The sequence below is a fragment of the Cervus canadensis genome, chromosome 4 (genome assembly GCF_019320065.1).
Source record: "Cervus canadensis isolate Bull #8, Minnesota chromosome 4, ASM1932006v1, whole genome shotgun sequence".
Taxonomy (NCBI): Eukaryota; Metazoa; Chordata; class Mammalia; order Artiodactyla; family Cervidae; genus Cervus; species Cervus canadensis.
The window spans coordinates 74,597,325-74,621,988 of record NC_057389.1 but is presented as its reverse complement, the minus strand read 5'-3'; the positions used below and the strand labels follow the sequence as shown (position 1 = coordinate 74,621,988).

The 24,664-nt window shown below is 37.2% G+C and overlaps 1 protein-coding gene across 8 annotated transcripts in view; it reads right to left on the bottom strand.

Moving 5' to 3' along the window:
• PRR16 (proline rich 16) overlaps positions 1–24,664 on the bottom strand; it is a 277,920-nt gene that overhangs the window by 84,399 nt on the left and 168,857 nt on the right. For 4 of the 8 annotated variants that reach the window (XM_043465878.1, XM_043465875.1, XM_043465876.1 and 1 more), the window contains one exon: positions 15,986–20,511. In XM_043465878.1, the coding sequence (XP_043321813.1) occupies positions 19,756–20,460 (705 nt within the window). In that variant the 5' untranslated portion in view covers positions 20,461–20,511 and the 3' untranslated portion in view covers positions 15,986–19,755. Of the gene's footprint in view, positions 1–15,985; positions 20,512–24,664 lie in introns of those variants that run through there. The other 4 variants (XR_006269039.1, XR_006269040.1, XM_043465873.1 and 1 more) reach the window with 3 other exon arrangements.

Genomic DNA, 24,664 nt, shown 5'->3' with positions numbered 1-24,664 from the left:
AAAAAAATGGTGGAATTCATCTAGATTTAAAGGACAGCAGGAGGTTGGTGGTGCTTTCTGAGAGGACCAGTCATGTAGGTGGGAAGACAGAAATCTGCTGGCCACAAAGTCAAGGAAGGGGGAGGATTTGGAAAGGAGCTGGACAAAGAAGGAGTCTGATGAAAGTTTGTTGAATGAATGTCATACTGAGAAGACATCCCGTTTGAGATCAATATTTCTCCATGTGGGAATATTTCTGGAGATGCTTTCTTACCAGGCTCTCCCACTTTTCTTTTTGTATTTAAAATTTGTGATAGGCAGACAACAAGTATTAGTGGCGACCTCAAAAACAGTGCATTTTCTGGAATAGCCACAGAATAATAACAAAAGGAAAAACAACAATCAGTTATTTTGCTTTTCATACATACCACCACTGCTTTCATCTGCTTTTGCTCTGTTTTGATTTTTAACCATGGTAAGAAGAACATGATAACACAAAATGATATTGTATTGGCTCAGAAATGAAACTGAACCTCAAGGTGATTAAGGGTTGGTTACTATACAATACTCCTAAATGGAAATCATATTAAACAGTATATAAAATATTACCATAAAGAGTATTGTCACTTAATTTTAGCTTCTGAATGCATCTAGGACACATTATTTACAGCTTGCTTATTACTCAGTTTTTGGTCACAAATATATGTGTGTGGGTGTTTATCTTTCATTTACTTTCAAAGGATATAAACATGAAATACTAAAATCAAACAGCTTCCACAGTGCCTTGTGCCAGTCATAATAAAGTCCTATAATTTATTTTTAAAGGCAGAACATGTAGAATTCAAAATTTAACAAGGTTTCTGCTTACAGATAAGACTTAGGAAACCAATTTAACTTCTATACTCCATACCCCAAGTCACTTCTGGCAAAAAGTAACTCTTATCATAACACTTTTTCAGAAAACTTGATTGGTTCCAATTACATATTTTACATTCTGTACTTCTATATTTGATTTTAATAAAAATTCTAACAAGTTGCTTGACATTAATCATTGACTATAATAATAACTCATGCCATTTACTTCCATGTACACTTCTTTTCATGAACTTAATACTGTTATCTAATATAATAGACATATTTAACACAAAGAAGAAATTGATTACCTGAACAAAATAAGACATTAAGTCAGAGAATTGGTTTTTTTAAAATTGTTTTCGGATCATAATACACCAGTAATGTAAACCAAGCCCTTGGGCACTAGTAAGGTTCATGAATCTAGGAAATGTATTAAAATTTTGGCTGAAGAGCAGTTTTTGATATAACCTAGGCTTTAATATAGGAGACCAGCTTAGAAAAAGATTACTTATTGAAGTCAAGGTATATTCAAAAGCTCTTATATCATTCTAACTATAGTCATACTTATTAATTGTAGTTGTATATATTGAAATTCTACAAGTTTAACTTTCATTGGACCTACATTCTATGAATTCAACCAACTATTAATCTCAAAATTATATTGCATGTGAAAAAGGGGGTGATTACAACTGAGTCTGTGACTCCCTATCTAGTTACCCATTGACAAGCTTAGAAATAAGAGAAGGAAATTGCCTTCACTTTGTGTTGAGGCATCAGTGAGTACACTTGAATCACTTCTATACTTGCCCTGATATTGACCCTCCAACACATGTCACATCAAATCTCATTCATGCCTTACTTTCTACTAATAATGAAATAAAACATACTTATCGAAAAAAAATTGAAGACAAATGAAGAATAGGGAAGAAAAACATAAGAAGCTAAGGGTTCTGGGTTCAGTTCTGCATGTTTAGTGGAGAATTTGGCCCAAATAATCTCTGAATTATAAAACGTTTATTTCTGTGCCTTCTAGAGTGACAGTAATACTGAGTCTTGCTTAACAATTGAGGGCTAGCAGAAATCCTCACCTTTAGGACTTCCTCTAGCCCTAACTTCTTCAGGATAGATCAACTACTTGGAATTTGGAGGTATATAGGCTAGTAAGGATTAAACTGATATATGTGTCCAATTAAGAGATATTCCAATGTGCCATCTCCTCTACAGTTCATTGTTTTAGTCTGCTTGCTTTTATAAACTTCACTCTTCCTGAAAATTCTGAAATTCTAGAGTCCATTTGGGGCAAATACCTGAAAGAGTAAAGCTGCATAAGGAAATACAAATTGTAAATCTTTCCTTCAAAATATAGGTTGGAAAAATTCCACTGTCACAAGAGCAAGAGTATCCTTGTTGTTTTTGAAATCTCAAACTAAGATCACACTGTTTTATTTGGATTTTGTGGGTTAATAAAAATTGTTTATTTTCAGCATAAATTTCTACAAGTAGAGATTATCACACACAAGATTTGATGTAATTATAAAGAGTTTTTGAAGGGAATGCTAAAGATTGGAAATTAATACTTTGAACAGACAATGATAAAAATGCTCCCCTGAAAAAAATCTCACTGCAAGTGTTGGTATTCTTTGTAGATGACTAGTCAAAAAGAGTCGGACATGATTGAATGATGAACTGAACTGAAATGAGTCAAAAATGGCCTGAAAATACTATTATAACTAAATGCTAACTTAAACTGTATGTGTTTGATAATACCCATGTACCTTCTTTAATTCTGTTTTCTGTTTTCCCAAACTCTTAAAAACCTGAAGCTATGCATGTACATTTAGTTTAATTCTGGTCTCCTTCTGAAATAGATATGTTTAATACAACCCATAATAATCTGTCTCCTAGTGTTTACACTACTTGAAAATGGCTCCTTGTACCTCATAAAATCATGAGTGTCTGCTTTACCCTATCTATTTTATTTCCTCAATAATAATAACAGCATTTTTAGCTTTTCCTATCTGAGGTTTATTAGAACACTGGCATAGTCAAGTAAGGAAGTTTTAAGAACATTTCATTTCAAATATCCTAAGGAAATCATTTCCTGACAATTAAAATCCAACCAGGAGCTTATAAGTGCTGTTGTAAAAGAAAATGATCCTTTTGACAGAAGAAAAAATAGGTGTTTTAAACCATTCTGTTGAAAAGTTGAAATAAATGATAGACATGACTAGAACACTGGTTGGAATTTTATAGCTTTTGATACACTCATTATCTAAGAAAAAAAAAAAAAGTATTTTGTCTTTCAAACATCCCAAGATTAAAAGCAAGGAACGGACAACATTGTCAACATTGACCACATTTCTTACAGTAAATGCCTCACTGGGAAAGGTGAAGGATTAATTCTGGTAGTTACTAAATTCAAGAAGAGATTTTGCTGAGGGATAAGAGGTGTCTTTACTGCCATAAGAGGTGTCTTTAGTTTGCCTGGTGGCTCAGACAGTAAAGTGTCTGCAATGCGGGAGACCTGGGTTCGATCCCAGGGTCAGGAAGAACCGCTGGAGAAGGAAATGGCAACCCACTCCAGTACTTCTGGAGAAGGAAATGGCAACCCACTCCAGTACTCTTGCCTGGAAAATTCCATGGATGGAGGAGCCTGGTGGGCTACAGTCCATGGGGTCGCAAAGAGTCAGACGACTGAGCAACTTCACTTTTTACTGCCATCAAAAATGCCCCCCAAAATAGATGGTTGTCATTTGATAAATCTTTAAAAAAAATCAAGATTAAAACCATTAAAGTGAAAAAAAATTAAACATTTTCATAGATGCTGATTCTGTGAAGACAAACATATACTTCTTCCTATTCTTAGTAGCTAAAAACTGGTCAGTAACCAGTAGGTAACTTCAGTCTCCCTGGGCCATTGGTTTATAGCCTATGATTAGAATCTGAGCCTGGTGATGCCACAATTACGTATAATTCTGATATGCAACAGAATTGCACTTGATAACTTTTCATATTTTGTTCCTCTCAAGATTTTAATGAGAGAAAAAAACTCCATTTATTAATAAATGAAGTTATTTTCTTTAACTTTCCTTTTCTTCTTTCCCTTATCAAAAATGGTGCAGTAATTCATGAGTACTCCAAACTCTAGCTCAGGAATTATCTTTTTAATGTTGCATTAACCAAAACAAGATTTTAGTGCTCCACATAAACCCTTTAAAATATAGGGTTTCTCATTTAAAATATAGGATTCTCATTTGGTGGAAAAATGGAAATTTCCTGCAGCTGTTTCACAAATATCCTAAGAGAATCATTTGCAGCCTGTAAGGAGCCTTTATTAGTAATAAGGAACATAGCAGGCAAGAAGATTAAATGGCTCTTGCCCTAAAGCTGCATCTGCTTTTAAGTCAATAAAATATTCAGATTTTGAAAACTATAGAACATGTGGCATACAATAGTTTCAAGTGAAAACAACTTTGCTAGGATAACCCTTTCCTTAAAGTTGCTGCAGAGTTTTAGGAAAATAAGAACTCACTCTTTGAAACTTCTTAGGCAGCCAGTGTTGTCCTCTTGCCTGGGATATTCCCGAGGTTGCAGTATACTTGAAGGTTCATAGGTCTTGAAACAGATCAGAATTATGGTGAAGTCACAACTCTGTCTCAGGTAAAAAATCTGCCTGCCAATGCAGGAGCCACAGGAGATGTGGGTTCAATCCCTGGGTTGGTAAGATCCCCTGGAGGAGGAAATGGCAACCCATTCCAATAGTCTTGCCTGGGAAATCCCATGGATGGGGAGTCTGGCAGGTTACAGTCCATGGGATTGCAAAAAGTTGACCACCACTGAACACACACACACACAAGCACAACTGTGTAACTTAATAGCTGGGAAAACCTCAGGTAAGTAAACTCTACCCCTCCAAGTCTCAGGGTCTCAGTAATAAGGGAATAACCATCTCTCCTAAAGGAGATCAAGACAGTTTTCACATTCTGCTCAGCTTGACTCAACCGTAGACAGGGCTCCCTGTCCTTCCCTATTTCCTAGAGTTTGCTCAAACTCTTGTCTGTTGAGTCGGTGATGCTATCCAACCATCTCACCCTCTGTCGCATAGTTTTTAAATTACTTTGAACCACTGTTTTCTTTTTAATTAAAAAAAGGGTCATACATAGGGTTACAGAAAACAATTTAAGAACCAACCAGATTTATTGATGTTTTGCTATCGATGATTGAATTCCATCCATCTGTCTCTTATGAAATAAAATACCCAAATACCTAATAATAGTTGTTCAGTAAATATTACTTTTTTCTCTATCTCCCTCTCTTTCAAAACACCCAGTTCTTCTCAGAACAGAGATTCCTGAAAATCCCAAATGTCTTTTTTCCCCCAAAGATCAAGTATATGGGTATGATACAGCTGTTAAACAACTTTTGTTTTTTATGTAAGAACAGATTCAAGGAATCAAACAGCAAGTTATATTTCTGGCATCTGCTGAGCTGGTCTGCACATTAGTGCCTGTTACAGTGATGGGGCTTTTTGACAGCTGCCTCTTGGCCAGAGGATGCAGAAGATTTCCAGCCCAAATACAGTGCCACCCACACCAAATTCCAAGCAGAGAGGGCAAATACTTTGTTCCCTAAGCCAAACTGCAAGTTTTCTCTTTAGAAATGGATACAATCATGGCACAGGAATATCAGAGAGCCATCTCATCAAGACGCATGGGGATGGCATGGACATATTAAATGTAAAATCTCAAAGACCAAGAGAGTCTGAATGTGATCTGAGTTAACCCAAAGAAATCCCCCTTTCCAAGAGGCTCTCTGAGTGAAAAAATAAAGCCCAAATCACTATCAGTTTGATTTTCATGAGCATGAAAATGGCTTTTTATTCTCCAGTAAGAACACTCCAAAGACTATTTGGAGCCATTTTTACATCCATTTTAATTAGATTCCATTTCTCTGAACATTGCTACATGACTCTTAAAGGGGAACGATACAAATGTGTGAATTTTTTAATAAGAGTGCTTTTTCAAAGGTGAGTTTCCTGTTATTGAATCAGTAATCAGTGACATACCAAGATCTCTGTTGAAATATTTGATCATTTTTTTGAAATGCATTACAACTTTTTTCAATCCATATCATCTTATGACAGGCTCCAGTTCAACTTATTAATTGCCAGTATTTATTTCTAAGAGTAATTACAACCAGATTAGAGGAGAGCACTGAAAAGTTATTTATAAGTATTAATAGTTAATATATAATTTGAATATTTTTAATGATTAGATGTCCTTATTGTAAGCTTATGCCCTGAAGAGCAACGATAACTTTTATTTCCTTAACAAAAAAGCATAAAAACAAAGGAATCAAGAAAATTTAAAGTTTGTTAAATTTAGTGAAGGATATAAGCTGATCATGAAAAATAGACATAATTAATACAAAATTAATCTTGAAGTAGTATGCAGAATATTATTTTTCTAAATTTTGAAAATTGACTTCTACTTCCTTTGCATAAAAATGAAAGACCTATACAGACACTTAAAGCTTGTTTAAATAAAGCACATGTGGAAAATACCACGATACATTTGAGCTTGTTATAATTAATTAACATGACTTGTAGAATTCAAGAAGAATTTCAGGGAGGCCATGAAGACTGTAAGATTTCTAGCAATGTCAGGATATTATATTTGATAATTTAGCTTAAGTACACCATCAGAAAATATGAATAACAAATGACAATGAATTATTGTCATAAATTTAGGATAATATTCTATATTCATGTTTAGCTTACTGATTCCTTGTATATTACAGATACTTAAGCAATACTCTTAAAATGTTTGCAATTCTAGTTTTGGTTTCTCTCACAATTTAATATCAAATTTTACTTTTCACTTTTTAAAACAATGATGCAGTAAATCACAGAAACTTTGAGTGGTAAGGTAATGTACAGAAGACATACATTCCCCACTTTCTATTGACCTTAAGTACATCTCTAGCTCAGGAATTATCTTTTTAATGTTGCATTAACCAAAACAAGATTTTAGTGCTCCACATAAACCCTTTAAAATATAGATTTCTAAGTACATTCCTCTCTTGCTTGTATGGGAAAAGGAAAATATAAATAGACTCCATATTGATTTCATGCTGCTGCAATTAGGATAAAATAATATCACATGTATCATTCTCTGCATATTATTGTCTAGTGGTTCTTAAAATGCTGATATCCTAGAATCACTTAGGTAATTTAAAATAGTCTAATATTGAGCTGACTATGAGCGATTCTGATTGAACTGGTTCAGGATAGAACACGTTGTAAATCTTCCCAGGTGATTCTGATATTTGGCCAGTACTGAGATCCACACTGCTGCTGCTGCTGCTAAGTCGCTTCAGTCGGGTCCAACTCTGGCGACCCCATAGACGGCAGCCCACCAGACTCTGCCGTCCCTGGGATTCTCCAGGCAAGAACACTGGAGTGGGTTGCCATTTCCTTCTCCAATGCATGAAAGTGAAAAGTGAAAGTGAAGTCGCTCAGTCGTGTCTGACTCTTGGCGACCCCATGGACTGCAGCCTACCAGGCTCCTCCGTCCATGGGATTTTCCAGGCAAGAGTACTGGAGTGGGGTGCCATTGCCTTCTCCGGAGATCCACACTAGTATAGCACAAAAGCAAAGGAAGGGACTCACAGGGCATCTGAAATATTCCTCAGCACAGTGGTGCTCTACTTTCTATACTATCCAGCTCTAAGAAATTTTAGAACATATATTCTGGGATTTCTTCATCTCTCCATCTGGAAAACATCAGTTTTTTCTTTGGTACAATTAGCACTCCTCTTTTATAAGAACCCTGCATTTATTTTGATTTGTAACAACATCCCCAGATCAGCAAAGGAGATTAAAAAGAATCTCAAGCCAATGGGGTCAGTCTCCCACACTTGTGAAAATCCCGCTTTCCACAGCACTGTCTGCTCAGAAGCTATAGGCATCTTTTATCCTCTCTACCACCTTCACTGGTGTTCGTTCCCTCTCCCTGTTTTTTTTTTTTTTTTTTTTTAAAGAAGCTATTTTCCTAGGAAGTTTAGAAAGGAGTGTAAGAAACTGTGTTCTTGTATTAGCTTCTGTGTTTGAGTTCTGACACTGAAAGAAAAAATAAAAAACTTCCACAGTTCTGATTGCTTATATAAGCCCAGAATGCATTGTTAGTATCTAACTCAATATAGAAAAGAAGATAACTAAAGGTAATACATACTACCAGTTCCAATTCCACTCCTCTGTTGTTTAAAGGACCAGTGTGTATCAGCTGCTGTTTATATCAGTCCATAGGTTATAAGAAATCCAGTATAGCTTCCCTCATTTCATGGATTAGGAAATTTATGAGGTCTAACCTTTATAACCTAAGCTAAGTAAATGTCACACATGTTAACCATCAGCAAGAAAGCTCTCACACACACTGAACCAAAGATACAAAAATAGTCTTTTCAAATTTCGTTCCAATCTCCCCAAGCATTGCAAGGCACAATACATTAAATAAGAGCCATGGCAAAAGCTATAGGAAATGGTAATCAATAAAACACTTCACAGCAGGCTGTTCAGTCCATGAGTTCTGTCAACAGATATATTGAGAGGACTGCTCATCTTTATCAAAGTGGTTTTATCAAGCACAACAGAACATTCTGGACTCAGTTCACAGAATATACTCTAACAGAAAACATGGGGGTTCGGTTTTCTAGGCTTAGAAAATAAATTTGACGTAAGTGCTGAACTGAACCATGGAAAAATAATTAGAATTTCCTCACTGAGAAGAAAATTTATACAACTTGTACATTTACTCCAGTAAGTGGAGCCAGGTTTAGGGTGGCTTAAGGAGAACGCCATCTATAACATTCCAGTTGCAAATAGTATTTACCTCTTTTTTCTTTGAGTCTGGCAGTGCAGTCCTTGCTGCCTGAGAGGACTTAGTTGTCCCCGAATATACCACTGTAGCGATCTGGTAGAGCTTAGGTAAGATGGATCCTGAACGTATGCAGCGAAAGACTGAGTATAAACCTAACTAAAAGCCTCATTCTCATGAGAACATTTACAAGACACACCTGACTTTCACAAAGCCCTCTTTATACAACACACCTGAGTCACAAATTTCTCATATCAGCCATATAATTCCTGGGAAGGAAATCGTCCTTCCACATTGTTGTCAAAGTAGAGTGTATCTTCAAATTCAAAAAGGTATGTCAAATAAAATAGTTGCATGCTACATAAGTTTAGTCTAAGCAGTAAAAAATACAACTCAACCTTCACATATTAAGTGTATAGCCTTCATTTTATTCCATTGTATTCAGCTCACTTTTTAGATATGAGATTTTAATTGCTTACCTTTTTTCAATTTTTTTTTGCTTCCCTTCCTTCTCTTTGTCTAGCACTTTTTGCATATGTGATAAACCTTACATTACTAGCTCACATTTTCTTGCTTATTTCTTCTCTGCCAAGATTCCATTTCTCATGTATCAATATGCAGCAATCTGTCTTCTACTGGGAACTGCTTAAGTTCGCAAGAATACATTTCATATCAAGTGAGGAAACTTCCACTTCTCTACATGAATTTGAATGAGTTTACTTGTCCTACTGAGGTCTGTTTTATAGCCTATTAAGTGAAGAGACTGGATTTAATCATTGCAAGTTTCTTTTACTCTAATATCCTTTTTTTTTTTAGTGAAAGTAGATAATAAATAATTGCCTTTCCATAATATTGTTAATTTAAGAGATAATATGCATTGAAATTCATATTTGTTTAATTAATAGTTGGGTATTTTTTCCAAAGGCATTTTTAAGTTTTATACTTTTTACCTGTGCTGTAACCATTTTACTGCTGTGGGTTTTTAATATTTTATTTGTAATGAAAAGATTGAGATAAATAGCAGAAATCGGCCAAGCAAGATTTACAAAAGCTCCTCTCTTGAAACAGAGGATAAATTATTTCAGGCTGGGGTCAGGAGAAGGTACAGTAATAGGAACTGAATAAGGCCTGTCAGGAGGCTGGCCATTTTGACTACTTGGTCAGAGCAGTCTTACTGGTGTTGAGCTCCCTAGATTAGGTGCCTCAGGAAGGCTTTTGCTCCCTAGATTAGCAACCTCTGAAAGGTTTTTGCTGGAACTGAACTGCCAAGCCCACACTTAAGAATTTTAAACGGGAGATTATCCTGAGTCTTGAAATTTTCTGGATTGAGATGAAATAGTGAAAGGAAAATTTCTCTGTTGGTATCTGCAGAATTGCTTTTGAACTGTCGTGTTGGAGAAGACTCTTGAGAGTCTCTTGGACTACAAGGAGATCCAACCAGTACTTCCTAAAGGAAATCAGTTCTGAATATTCATTGCAAGGACTGATCCCGGAGCTGAAACTCCAATACTTTGGCCACTTGATGCAAAGAGCTGACTCATTTGAAAAGACCCTGATGCTGGGAAAGATTGAAGGCGGGAGGAAAAGGGGACAACAGAGGATGAAATGGTTGGATGGCATCGCTGACTCAATGGACATGAGTTTGGGTGAACTCCAGGAGTTGGTGATGGACACGGAGGCCTGGCGTGCTGCGGTTCATGGGGTTGCAAAGAGTCAGACACGACTGAGCGACTCAACTGATTCTGATACTGATCTGCAGAATAGTCTGGCAGCTGAGGTAAGAGTATGAGTGACAAACAGGAGGCAGAACGTAGGGGATCAAAGCCTCTCTGAGGAGAGTGTGATTGGGTATGGCATTACCTCACACACACACGCACACACACACACACACACAGAGGCAAAAAATTCACATCACTCAGGTAAAAGAAAAGGAGCAAAGGAGAAGTAGGATCCAAATCCATCTTAAATCCAGCTGAAAACTGGAGCTTTGATAATCAGAAGATCTACTGGGAAATCATAAAGTAAAGCTAGGCTTCCTTGGTGGCTCCGACGGTAAAGAAACCGCACGCAGTGCAGGAGACCTGAGTTCAATCCCTGGGTCAGGAAGATCCCCTGGAGAAGAGAATGGCTACCCAGTCCAGTATTCTTGCCTGGAGAATCCCATGGACAGATGAGCCTGGTGGGCTACAGCCTACTGTGTTGTAAAGAGTCAGACACGACTGAGCAACTTTTATAGAAGAGCTATTTTAATACTAATTTTCTGTAATACTGATAATAAATCCACTCAGGAAAAAATAAATATATTAAAAAAAGAATATCAGTACTATATTTAAAATATTAAGCAGAATGTAGTCATTATTTGAGACAACTATAAAGTTTTGGAAAACAAAGTTGAAGGAAATCCAAATATTCCATTTTTGTCCTTAAGAGTGGCTTGAATTGTTAGAAAACAATTGTTTTGGATGATAATTTTGGACTGCTACTAGCAATATTTACTTATACTTAAGTCATAAATCACTGTGATCAAATAACTTTTGGTTCTTAGTCCTTTGGGGAGGTACCACACCATTTCAGTGTAGTAAATTATATCACACTCTGTTTAAAGCAAAATAAGGGTTAATACTTTGTCAAATTTTACTAATATCACTGACAATGTTTTTAACCCCAAACACAGACATTCCTTTTTTTAAACAAAAGCTTGATGATTTAATCTCTTATTTGACCAAATACTTTTAGGAGTTATAAAGGCCTAGTGGTATTAGACTTTAATTAATTTGATAAATTATGTTATAAATGAATTTACTCATGTACTATTAAATATTATCATAAATAATTAAAATTAAGCTACACTTGTCAAAACAGTTTAATAAACTGGGCTCGATTGTAGTCACCTTGAATTTCTAGCATGTTCATTTTCTAATTCACAAAATCTAATAAGTCAAGAATGAGAGTTCTACATGTGAACTAAGAGGGTTCTATGAAAATTATTAGGCTTACTTGAAAATAGTAACTTAAAAAAACTATGTAAAATAATTATTTATAAATGAGATGAGAAAACTATATAAAATAATTATTAAAATATCATTAGCATCAAACTAGGCAAAGACAAATCAATCCATGATTAATAAGGAACATGGTAATTTGGTAAGAAGTATAAATTGACCTACATTTGTGTGAGGTTTTACTATTAGCAAAATACTTTCACATTCATTAAATCATTAGGGCCTTATAACAACATGTTGAAAGGTATCCTTTAGAGGGGAAATACAAGGGCCCAGGTGGCTCACTATTAAGGAATCTGTCTGCCAATGCAGGAGTTGCAGGAGAAAAAGATTCAATCCCTGTGTTGGGAAGATCCCCTGGAGTAGGAAATGGCAACCCACTCCAGTGTTCTTGCCTGGAGAGGAGCCTAGAGGACCATAGTACACGGGGTCACAAAGAGTTGGACAGGACTGAGCATACACGTACAGAGAAAAAAGTCTTAGGAAACTGGGCGCTAGTGGAGGATGGCTAGTCTATCGGTATTACCCTGGTAGAAATAATATGTGTGATACCAGGCAATTTGGGAAACAAGTACCTCATGAAGGTATAAACAAAATGAGGCAGAGGAAATGCACATCAGGAGAGAGACATGAACTGGAAAAGAGTGGGATTTGAGCAAATAAAGCAGAAGAATGACGGAACTTTGTATGTAACTCACTCTGTGTCAGCAGAGCTTTCATCCTATGCAAATAATATAATGGAATTTAAACCAAGACATAAAGTAAACAGTAATTAGCTATGCTGCCATACATAATTTACTTAGCACCAACGTAGAGGAAGAGTTTGGGACGTGTTTCTGATGTATGCAAAGAATAAGGTGGAATGATTTGGTGATTTTTGTCTGTTCAATTGTGCTAAAGGTTACAGACTTCTTGAATCCTAAAACTGCCTATCTGTGTTGCCTCATCCATTTTACCTTTCAGCACTGCTGCCTAAGAAGAGCAGAAGCTTATGGTTCTGATGCCATAGACATTCACTTGGGGTTTGAGAAATTGCAGCATCGTCCTGCTGATCTTAATCTTCTTGCCTCTTACTTTGGAAAGGAGGACTGGGTGAGCCCAGAGTACGCACAGGGAAGAGGGTAGTGACTCAAGAACTCTGTGCTGAGCTTAGTCCTCAGTCATGTCCGACTCCGCGCGGCTCTATCCAGGCTCCTCTGTCCCTGGAATTCTCCAGGCAAGAATACTAGAGTGGGTTGCCTATTAGGTAGAAAATAACACTCTTAATCTTCATTTGAAAGCAAGCTTCAGACCTAGTTAAGCAATTTGACCCAGAACATGTGGGAAATGGGAAAATTGAAACTCAAATCCAGATCTTCTGGTTTCAAATTTATACTTTTATCCTATAAATTAACATCATAAACATGACATAAATTACATTGTCTATGACAAATTTCTATAGTAGAATTTCATTTTTTTTTACTAGTTGGGGTAAATAAGTTGTCAAAGCTTAATCTATCATTATGAGGATAGCTATTCATACAGTATGCTAATTTACTGAAAAATTCTTCATTCAAAAATTGCACTCCTCAAATGCTTAAATAAAACATGTAGGTTGGTGAATAATCTCAGAATTCAATTATGGTAGCTAAGGTTGAGATAAAATCTACCTGTCATCTTCATAAATGCTGTCAATTCCCTCCACTAAATTTTTAGCAAGGCTGTTGTTAGATTTACGTCTTTTCTCTCCTTCTTTGTTTAAACTGACATGGCATCATAACTTATGGTGAGATTAAACAAATGTCAAGTAATATGAAAAGGAAAGAAAAGAAGGTCTGTAACATATTCGCATTATGCACATGCCAAAAAATTACTCCTTTGGAAACCATGGTTGGCATGACTGGTACTCACCCATATGTGGATATCCTTTCCTTCCTTGAGGACATGGGGATGACATAAAGGGCTACATGAGTAGTTTTGGCCAATGACACAAACAAGGACCGAGGATAAAGTACAACTAAGATTCTCCAGTCTCCTCTCCTTTTGTTGTGGTGATTTTGGAAGAGGATGCATGGGAGGGGGGTGGGGTGGAGACACATTCAACCCAGCCTGGATCACTGAATGACCACCCGAGGTACACCTGCCCTGGAGAGTCTGAGGGACTCAGGGTAAACTTGGAGTAAACGAGAAACAACTCAATGCTTCTGTGATACTAGCTGTTTGCTACCTCAGCATGCACTAGTCTATCTTGGCTTATGTTTTTACTTTCTATCTGCCAGCACCTTTCAAGTAAGTTTCACTGAAATGTCTGTAAGCTTTATAGATGACCTGTGCATGATGCAGGGGCTGTGCTTCGGGCAGTCCTGCGAAGGGGTGAACAACGTGGGCTGAGGAGGCTGACTGCCTGCCTTACAGTCCTGCTGTGACCACTGCCTGGCTCTATGACCTTGAGTGACAGTTTCCTCATTTGTACAATGTAGATAATAACACAGTGTCTAAGACATTGCATTTTTTAGGAGGGAAAAATGATATTATGAGGGAAAAATAACACAAAAACACACAGAAGAATGATACAAGGCAAGCCATTGATAAGGGCTAGATATCATGTACTGTCAACATCAACTCTAACCTACCCACGGGCACACAATGTTTTATTTAGCTGACCCCAAATTCCCTTTGGTGGTTAGGATAATTGACAACTACATCACCAAATAGTGGAAACAACCTATCTGTAGTCTAATAACAAAAGGATGGAAATGCTTTTATTAGAGCTCTAATGCACTGGTTCTTTAGATAGATCCACAGAGTGGATCTATTAGCTGTCAGGGTCAATGATAAACAGATGAAACTCCTCAATGAAATACCAGTAATGGAAGAGACACAGGCAGTGTCAAATGGTATTAATACTATGAAATCAGAACTTGTTAGGGGAAAAATAATCCAGAATAATAGACAGCCTTTGAACTTAAGACAAAAAAAAAAATCAGAAAGGTAAAGCCTCTGGTATAACACACGAGAAAATGAAGCTTGAATTATTCAACAGCTCATTCATTTTTGATGGTAGGGAAATTGCCTGAAATCCCTTTCACATTCTGCAAAGATCAAACATATTAGGAATGTCAAAATAATATTAGGCAACCCCTTTCAAGAGTCAAAATAACTCCTCAGAACAAAGGAAAAAATGGCAAAGTTCAGGGCTTTAAAGAACAGAATTAAATGCTGATGTTGTGGGGAAAAAAACATGGAAGTCCTGCTGGTACTATTAATAAAATGCCAGCCGGTCATTTATTAAGGGGTCAATTTTGGCAAAGCACTGAAACTGAGGTCCTAGATTTCTTCACTTTTAAATCAGGATAATAATTTCTATTTTATGCATTCATATGAGTTAGAAAAAAACTAATGTATGTAAAGCTTCAGAAAACATTAAAAATATTAGTTTACCCATCTTTGATCAGTCTGGAAGTCATAAGTCATAAGCAAAGTTTCCTACGTATTTTGCTTGGTCTTCACACAGTTCTATATACCAGGTTGATCTAACTGTGTTTTAAAGAGAATGTTGTTTGCAGAGCTTCTTTATATTCCACTCTAGGTTTATCCAAAAAGACCAGAATGATAAATCCAAGTGCTTCCAATGAAATAACACCCTTCATAAGGGATGCTCCACTAAAATGCAGCTAATGCAGTTTTATGGACTACCCTGGTGGCTCAGTGGTAAAGAATCCACCTGCCAATGCAGGAGGTGCAAGCTTGATCCCTGGGTCAGGAAGATACTCTGGACAAGGAAATGGCAACCCACTTCAGTATTCTTGCCTGGGAAATTCTGTGGATAGAGGAGTATGGTCAGCTACAGTCCATGGGGTCACAAAAGAGTCAGACATGACTTAGCAACTAAACAATGATGCAGTTTTATGTTCAACACTGCTGCTTGCCCAAATGGTAGTACCACATCTATCATTACTTCAGAATCGGGTGACTTACACAATTCTAAAATTGTGAAAGTTTTAGTCTAAGAATTTGAATACAGTGTCACAGTTCCATATTGACTCAGAAAATGTCTAATTTTGCAATAGTGTCTAGTAAATGTCAGATTCTGTGTACTTTACTTAATTATGTGATATGGAATTTTATTGCTCATAAAGCATTTCCTCACTTAGAAAATATCACTAGGTACCAATGCACAACAATGCAATCTTTTGCTACAAATTTGAGTGTACATTACAGCATGTGAAACTGGGGAAAGAAACCCGAACCAGGACAAATACAAGGCATTGGTTATTGCCTATATTCCATGGGAAAAAATTCAGTTAAGGTGGTGATTCATGACTTGATTCCATCATTCCTAGAGCAATTACATGTGGAATTACTCAGCCTTCTCTTCACGGAGCATCCAAGAGCTATAATTAGAACATGCAGATAAAACGTCCTGCAGAGTTTCAGAGAGTGTGTAGCTGCTGTTCTTGGTGATGTTAAAAGCAACTACTGATTTGTCTAAAAAAAGCCATACAATATACAGTGCCTTATTCCTTTATTCATTAAGCAGTTAGATGCAGGCATAATTCAAACACAAGATTTTTCAGGTTAATTAAATCACTTCAGTTAATAGCAGACATTTTTTCATAGACTATTATTAAACTAATAGGAGGTATGAATATAATCAGACTGAAGAGTGGGGAATTTCTTTTCTTCCATGCCCTGTATTTTTTAGCAGATATTTTATATTTAGCTTAAGCATGGCCTAAAAAAATCAGTTTTATTTCCTTTTATAACTCCTATAACTACTGAGAGATGGAAGAGAACTTTGGTCAACTTTCTTTTCTTTACACCATTTATCAGTGGAGATACAATAACCTCTCATTACAAAAATGGGACCATCTGTGTTTAAACTAACAAGACAAAATTTTTCCTTGTTGTTCAGTTGCTAAGCTGTGTGTGCATGGACTGCAGCATGCCAGGCTTCCCTGTCTTTCACCATGTCCCAGAGTTTGCTCAAATTCATGTCCAATGAATCAGTGGTGCTATCTAACCATCTCATCACCTCATCCTCTGCCTATTTTTCTTATTCCAATTTAATTAAGTTTTTTGAGCCATATGTTCTACCTTTCACTGTAAAGAGACACAGTCATAAGTAGTACTACCACGTCACATTTTGTAGAAACATTATCTTCCAAAAGAGTACGAGGACAGCTTTTTGGTATACTACTCCATGTGTGAATAAAAGAGTTAAAATCATGATGTGAAAAAAGAACATGCCCTTAAAGATTTGGAAAAAAAAAATTCTGCTTTGGTATATTCAGGAAGAAAAAATATAGACCATGTTTTATGATGATTTAATAAATGATGTACAGAACTTGCATTTCAGAATTTAAATTTCAAAAGCAAGAGTTGGCTGATTACAAAAACTGCACTGCCACTTATGACACTTTAATTGCAAGTTTCCAGGCAAATATTATGGCACTCTATGTTAATTACTTTCCATGTTTTACAAGTTTATATATATTTAGAGGCATGACTAAGTTCCAGTGAATGTTACAAAATTATTGGGCAAAAAAACCCTATTGGCCCAATATATTTTATACACTAGTTAAAAAAAATTTAAAAGGAACATATGGAACCAAAAACTAAAAGGAATGTCCAACACTTGCTGTAATCTACCATTTAATGTTGACTAAGTGATAGACTGTAATAAGAGAAGAAGGTCAACAACTGTAACTATCTTAACACTGGGGCTGAACTCAGCTTTACAGGCCAAGAATAACTTATAAATGTGTGAAATAAAAACAGGAGTTGTGGCTTTGGCATATGTCACTAATAAAACATAAAAAGATGATCTTTTATGAGGTAGCTTTGTCTACAATTTGAGGAAGAGAGATGGCTTTGAACCTCAGAGATTGTGTCTAAGCATCTGGCTCAAATATCCTTAACCAGCAAGCTTAAATCATCCAGCTTATTCAACTTGCTTTATTGCAAATGAGTTATCTGCTCCATGGATGATATGCAGCTGTTAGTAAGCTCAATTTTGAGGTCCAGGTTGGTTCTCAGACATCACAAGGTTCAAAGTCTCAAACTATAATTATTAGGTCACAGTAATTGGCTGCGAAAGAAAGAGGGCCTGAAGGGAGAAAAGAGCAAGTCTTCTATGACTGTAATATCAAAAGGCCTAACACCAGATGGACATTTGAAAGGATATAAGTATTTAAATCTAGAAAGGTGATAAAATCCTGGGTTTATTTATAACAAGCCTAAATGAACACATTAAAACATTAAGAATATATGTGTAATTCTGATTCTGATATTCAATAAGTCAATTATTTATTTACCTCGCTCACATTTATTAAACATACAGATCATACAGTTAATACATTTTAGATTCTGGTCTTTGATTATTGGTCTTATGTTCTGCAAGTTTCTGAAAAGTTAGATTTATTCTGTTTGTGTTATCTTCATGTCCAACACACACACAACAAAAATCATGCAGAGTAAATTTTCAACATGATATCTCTATTTTTTTCCTCATTTCATTGTTCCTTTAAAAAATAAGCTTATTTTCTTTAGGGAATTATGCCTAAAATATATTATCACTTTATATAGGAAGTTGTTCAAAAATAGTATTCCAAATTATTATGATATAACTTGAAAAAGGCAACAAAGAAATATGATTGAAGAGTATCTTTCTGCAGCAGCAAAAATTAAAGTTTTGAGATCAAAACCCAAATATTCAAAAGTATTACAGTATTCTTTTTTAAGTTGCGTAATAATCAAATCTCCACCAAAGATGACTCCCTCTACTCCTGCCACTTAATGGACACATTTTGCTCAGGCACTTACCTTTCATCATGATTCTAAGGGAGTAAACCCATTTCTCATTCCAGGGCAAAAATCACATTATCAGTCCAAATCATGGTAGTTAAGAATTGGGTAAGTATCATCTAAGCTGACAAATTAAAGAGAAGCACATTTATTGGATATTGGAAGGAAAGGATTTCCTCTCTGCCTTCTATAGAATAACAAAGAACCCTGGCATATTTCAGCTCTGAGGGGAATCAGCTTAAGGCATATGCTAAAAACATCCTGTTCCGGAAACATCTGTATTTTCCTGTATGGTTCTCCTATAAATGAGGGACTGCCTCAGGGAGCTTGTTGATGCAGGAGGTGAGTCATCCCACTGCTTCAGGGAGCTGGTTTATGGAGCGTCCTGGAGGCATGCTGTGAGTGAGGGGGACCTTCAAGGGCTGGCATGCACTAGATCATCCTTGAAGTGCCAAAATGGAAACACATCATATGCAAAGCGTACAGTCCTATTTAGTACCTGGATTATGATATTTAATTTGAAACCTTCTGACTTATACTCACAGTGATCTCCAAACTCTGTCAGAGTTGCTATCCATTTTGATGTAAATTACCATGGGATTGAGTGAACCGCTGTTTCATTTTAATTCCGAGGAACATTTGGTTTTGTCATTATTTACCGTTGTTTATTGACATATATTTCCACAGACCAAATCTTTCATTACATATAGAGGTGAACATAGGATCATAATTGTATAGTATAGAAAATAAACCTTCTTGTATCATCCTCAGCATTTAATTAGGCAAAACTAGTGACAAACATCTTTAGAAAAAAATAATAAAATAGTCCTTCAGTATTAAAATTTCTTATTAAAAAGCATGACATCAAAGTTAAGAGTATGGCATATTATTAATGCATAGATGAGTCAGGCATGAATAAAATGAATCTAATCCCATCTCTTATAGTAAATCAAAATCTTTGAAATCTACAGTTTGTAATGGGTTAACTGAAAAAAAATGATATATTTAGTTTTTTCATTATTCTGTGGTTTCTGATCATGTAACTTTTTAAACAATGAATACTCAGGATATAAACAAGGTACTGCATACTTACCAGGTGATTTTTATGTCACTCTGCTGAATGCAGGATAAATATATTTGGGCTTTTTATTGCTTGAGTAGAAAGTGCTCATTACTTATTATTTTATGTTTATAATATAGAAAAATTAAAAAAAAAACAAAAAAAAAAAAACAAAAAAAATGCTTTTAAATGGCATACATCACACTGTTGTAGTGGTGGACTTCCTCAAGATCGTCTTCTGTGGTTTTGGTGCAGTGGGAGGAGGCACAGTTGCAGGTCTGAGGGGGGGGAAGCTGTTACTGTGGCTTACTCCCAGCCCCCCATTTTCTAGTGGAAAAGGAGGGAGATGAGGGGGAAGTGGGTGGGGAGGGCCTTGGGGAGGAAGCTTTCCTGGTGGGTGGACGGGTTCGCTGTGTAAGAGGACCTCCCTGTTCTTTACGTGATACCTGGTGTCACAGTCAGGACAATAGCCATGGTATTGGACTTTTTCATTAAACCTTACTCGTTCCCGAGGCCCAGCTTGGGGGCACCTGTCTTTTTCGGGTCTGTGCATCAGAGGCTGCCCGGGAGCCTTGTCCAAGTTACTGCTGGGTTTGCAGTAGATTTCTCCATTGGGGATTTTGGTTGGCGCCCCAGGGAAGCCTCCATTCCGCAGAAGGGTGCCATTGGTCTTTACCGGGTTGACGGGGGGCACCACTCGCTGGGGGTCTTCACACTTCACAGGTGTCAACCGTGGAGGAGGCGCTGGAGGGTTTGGCTTTCTCAGGACCGTGAGGATGGCAGATGGGTGGGCTGGGGGCTTAATGAGGGGGGCATTGGCCTGCACTTTGATCTTCTCTATGCTGGAGGCTGTCGTCCCGCTTGAGCTACTATTCAGGGTGTCCGTCTTGGAGCTGTCAGTCATCTCATCCTCCAGCTGTAGGTCAGAGGTCAGGGTATCAATCTGGTCAACCACCTGGTAAAAAGCACAAGGGAATCATGTTGAACAACGACCCCAAGCAAAATATACCACAAGTGCCTTCCTATTTCATAAGCAGATATGGGAACAGGGACTAATACTGAATGGTGAATTCCATTGTCCTTAAGTTTTCATTCAACAAATTTACAGAGTATCTACCAGAAGAGCACCAACTGTTTGATAACATAATGACTTCACATGCCTAGAATATGTTATTTATGTATACGTTCTATCCCTGACTCTGCTGTATCCAAAAATAAAATCTAATACAGAAACGTAACTGATTTTTAAAATTGATTTACAATATTAGTTTCAGGTGTACAATACAGTGACTTGATATTTTTATAGGTTACCCTTCATGTAAATGTATTATAAAATATTGGCTATATCCCCTGTGCTGTACAGTATACCCTTGTAGCTTATTTATTTTGTATGTAGTAGTTGGTACCTCTTAATCACTTATTTGCTCCTCCCCCACCCTTCTCCCCACTGGTTATTAAACTGATTTTAAACAGGGGAGGGGGCTTTCCTTCTGACTTACCCTGTAGAAAGCATAGGAGGACATTAATCTCATGCTAAAATGAAACAAAGCCTGATAATCTGCAAAAATCAAAACTTTTCTAGAGATTATCAGAGAACTGAGATCACAAAGTAACCAAATAAACTGAACTGTAAAGAGCTCCAAACCCTCTGAGGGCAGACAGGACACAAAGACTGTTCCATCTGTGGCCAGTCACAGGGAAAAGATGTAGTGTACAAAAGTGAGTGAAGAAAACAGCTAAGACATTACATTAATTACTCCATAGAGTAATTAAAGGCAGAGTGTGCTGTCATGACAAGTTAGAAACCTGAAGACCCCAGACACAATGTAGCCTGTTCTCAACCGTGCCCCTTTTGCCATAGGCTTCTCTGAGGGCAGGCAGAGACTGCAAAGGGTCCCTCTTGGGCACAAAAACTCACCCATTTCCCAGACCCTTCTTTCTTACAAAACAGAAGCCTTCAGCACTAGGGGGATGGCAAGAAATCCTCTAACTTCTAAGACATGGGCAATGATCAGCTGCTTCGAGGCTGGAAGAAAGAGGTGTCTATGTCCTTGGAAAAGGAGGTGAAACATTCTCTTGGATCCAGGAACCTACACTACTTATGTCTGCTACCACTTGGGGGAGGGATCCAAGTCACAGCCACTCAGTATATGCCAAAGACACAAGACAGAATCAGGAAATCAAGTAAGACTGCAGGCCCATCACACCACGATGCAGGATCAACCCCGAGTGTAGGAGAGTGATTGTGAAGACAGGAAAACTGGGTGGCAGAGTTCCAGGCCATGCCTTTCTAAGGCAAGTTGGGAAGGACGATCAGAGAGTCATGGAGTTAAGGAATCTAGCACCTCCTACAACCAGCTGGCTTAGAGTCTCTTCGCTATTAAGTCATGGTCTGGGATAACCTGTGGGAAACATAGTCTCAGCTCAAATGCTCAATTTCAGAGCCAAGAAGTTTGACCCTCTGTCATTTACACTCTCTGAAGTCACAGATCTTAGAGACCATTCTCACAGCTGCCGTACATGTACTATTATGTTTACATGATGAAGGAAGCTATGGGTGACTTTAAAAATAATTTATTTTTAAATGGAATGAGTCCCTTCATCTCATGTTTCCATATGTAGGCTGTTTCTTCTTCTCTTACTCAGGCTGAAGTGTGTTCAACTGTGAAGTTAGCCCTTTGACACAAGATTGGGCTCAAAATGAAGACATCATGACCAACCAGAAGGTAGAGAGGACACGGAGAATTTACTTCTTCCACAGGTGAGTCTTATGTGATTGGTTAATACCAGTACCATGAGAGCTAGGCCTTCAATTTTAGCAGATTTCAGTTCCTGAATCCATTCACTTCTCTCCATCTTCCTTTCTCTGATTCCAGTCTGAAAGGGATCAGAGATCCCTTTCTCTGATCCCTTGCCTCCCCTCTCAGTTCTATAATCTCAGTGATCTTTTAAAAAACTGAGTTGTATTTTTTTCATTCCCTGCTTAAAACTTTTAATACCTGCTCATTTCTTCTGTGATACGTATCAATTTAACATGGTCTCCAGGGGCTTGTAAAGTCTCAGTGTTGTTCTGGTAATTGTTGAATAATTGGTTTTTAGGGATTTGAGTCCTGATTTAAAGAGTTTGCCAATTTCCATGTGTGGACTCATGCCATGGTTAACTTCAAGTGAGTAAGGCAGCATCACTGAACATGAGACTGGGAAGAAACATGCATGGGTGTATCATTATAAAGAGCTTCCACCACACCAGCAGAATAGACATAAACTCAGGAGCATAAATACATATTAAAATGTTGTAAAATAATTAGGAATGACTAGAATCAGGCAAAAAACTTTTCTTTTTAATGTAATTTATTTAATATAGGTTTATATACTTCAGTTTTCAATAACTGTGAAACAGTTATTTCACAACTTGCCCACAGGATTTCTGAAAATAAAACAATTGGCCCTTTTTAACCAGTATTAGCACTCCTAACTACTTTCTATATGTTGTTGTTGTATGCGTGTGTGTGTGTGTGTGTGTGTGTGTGTTAGCCATTCAGTCTTGTCTTGTCTGAGTCTTTGCACTCCCATGGACTATAGCCCACCAGGTTATTCTGTCCATGGAATTCTCCAGGCAAGAATACTGGATTGGGCTGCCATTCCCTTCTTCAGGGGATCTTCTCCACCCAGGGATCAAATATGAATCTCCGGAATTGCAGGCAGATTCTTTACCATTTGAGCGATCAGTTGTTGTTGAGTTGCTAAATTGCATTCGACTCTTTGCAGCTCCACAGACTACAGCGTGCCAGGGTTTCCTGTTTTTTACTATCTCCTGGAGTTTTCACAAACTCATGTCTATTGAGTCAGTCATGCCATTCAATCATCTCATCCTCTGTTGCCCCCTCTCCTCTTACCCCCAGTCTTTACTAGCATCAGGGTGTTTTCCAGTGAGTTGGCTCTTTGTATCAGTTTGCCAAAGTATTAGAGCTTCATCTTCAGCATCAGTCCTTCCGATGAATAGTCAGGGTTGATTTCCTTTAGAATTGACTAATTTGATCTTCTTGCTGTCCAAGGGACTCTCAACAGTCTTCTCCAACACCACAGTTTGAAAGCATCAATTCTTCGACTCTCAGCCTTGTTTATGGTTCAACTCTTACACCATACACGACTACTGGAAAAACCATAGCTTCGGCTATATAGACCTTTGTTGGTAAAGTAATGTCTCTCTCTCTCTCTCTTTTTTTTTCTTGTTTCTTCTCTTTAATTCGCTGTCTAGGTTTGTCATAGCTTTTCTTCCAAGAAGCAAGTGTCTTTTAATTTCATGGCTACAGTCACCATCTGCAGTGATTTTTCAGCCCAAGAAAATAAAATGTGTCACTGTTTCCACTTTTTCCCCATCTATTTGCCATGAAGTGATGTGAACGGATGCCATGATCTTAGGTTTTTGAATATTGAGTTTTAAGCCAATTTTTTCACTCTCATCTTTCACCTTCATCAAGAGGCTCTTTAGTTCCTCTTCACTTTCTGCAATTAGAGTGATTATCATCTGACAATCTGAGGTTGTTGATATTTCTCCCAGCAATCTTGATTCCAATTATGATTTATTAAGCCCAGCATTTTTCATGATGTACTCTGTATATAAGTATATAAGTTACATAAGCAGGGTGACAATATACAGACTTGACGTACTCCTTTCCCAATTCGGAACCAGCCTATTGTTCCATGTCCAGATTTAACTGTTGTTTCTTGACCTGCATACAGATTTCTCAGGAGACAGGTCAGTGGTCTGGTATTCTCATCTCTTCAGGAATTTTCCACAGTTTCTTGTGATCCACACAGTCAAAGGCTTTAGAGTAGTCAATGAAACAGAAGTAGATTTTTTTTTTAATTCCCTTGCATTTTCTATAATCCAACGGATGTTAGAATTTTATTTCTGTTTCCTCTGCCTTTTTGAAATCCAACTTGTACATCTGGAAATTCTTGGTTCACATACTGTTGAAGCCTACCTTGGGGAATTTTTAGCATTACTTTGCTAGCATATGAAATGAGTGCAGTTGTGTGGTAATTTGAACATTCCTTAGCTTTGAGAACCCGGGCTTCCCTGGTGGTTCAGAGGGTAAAGCGTC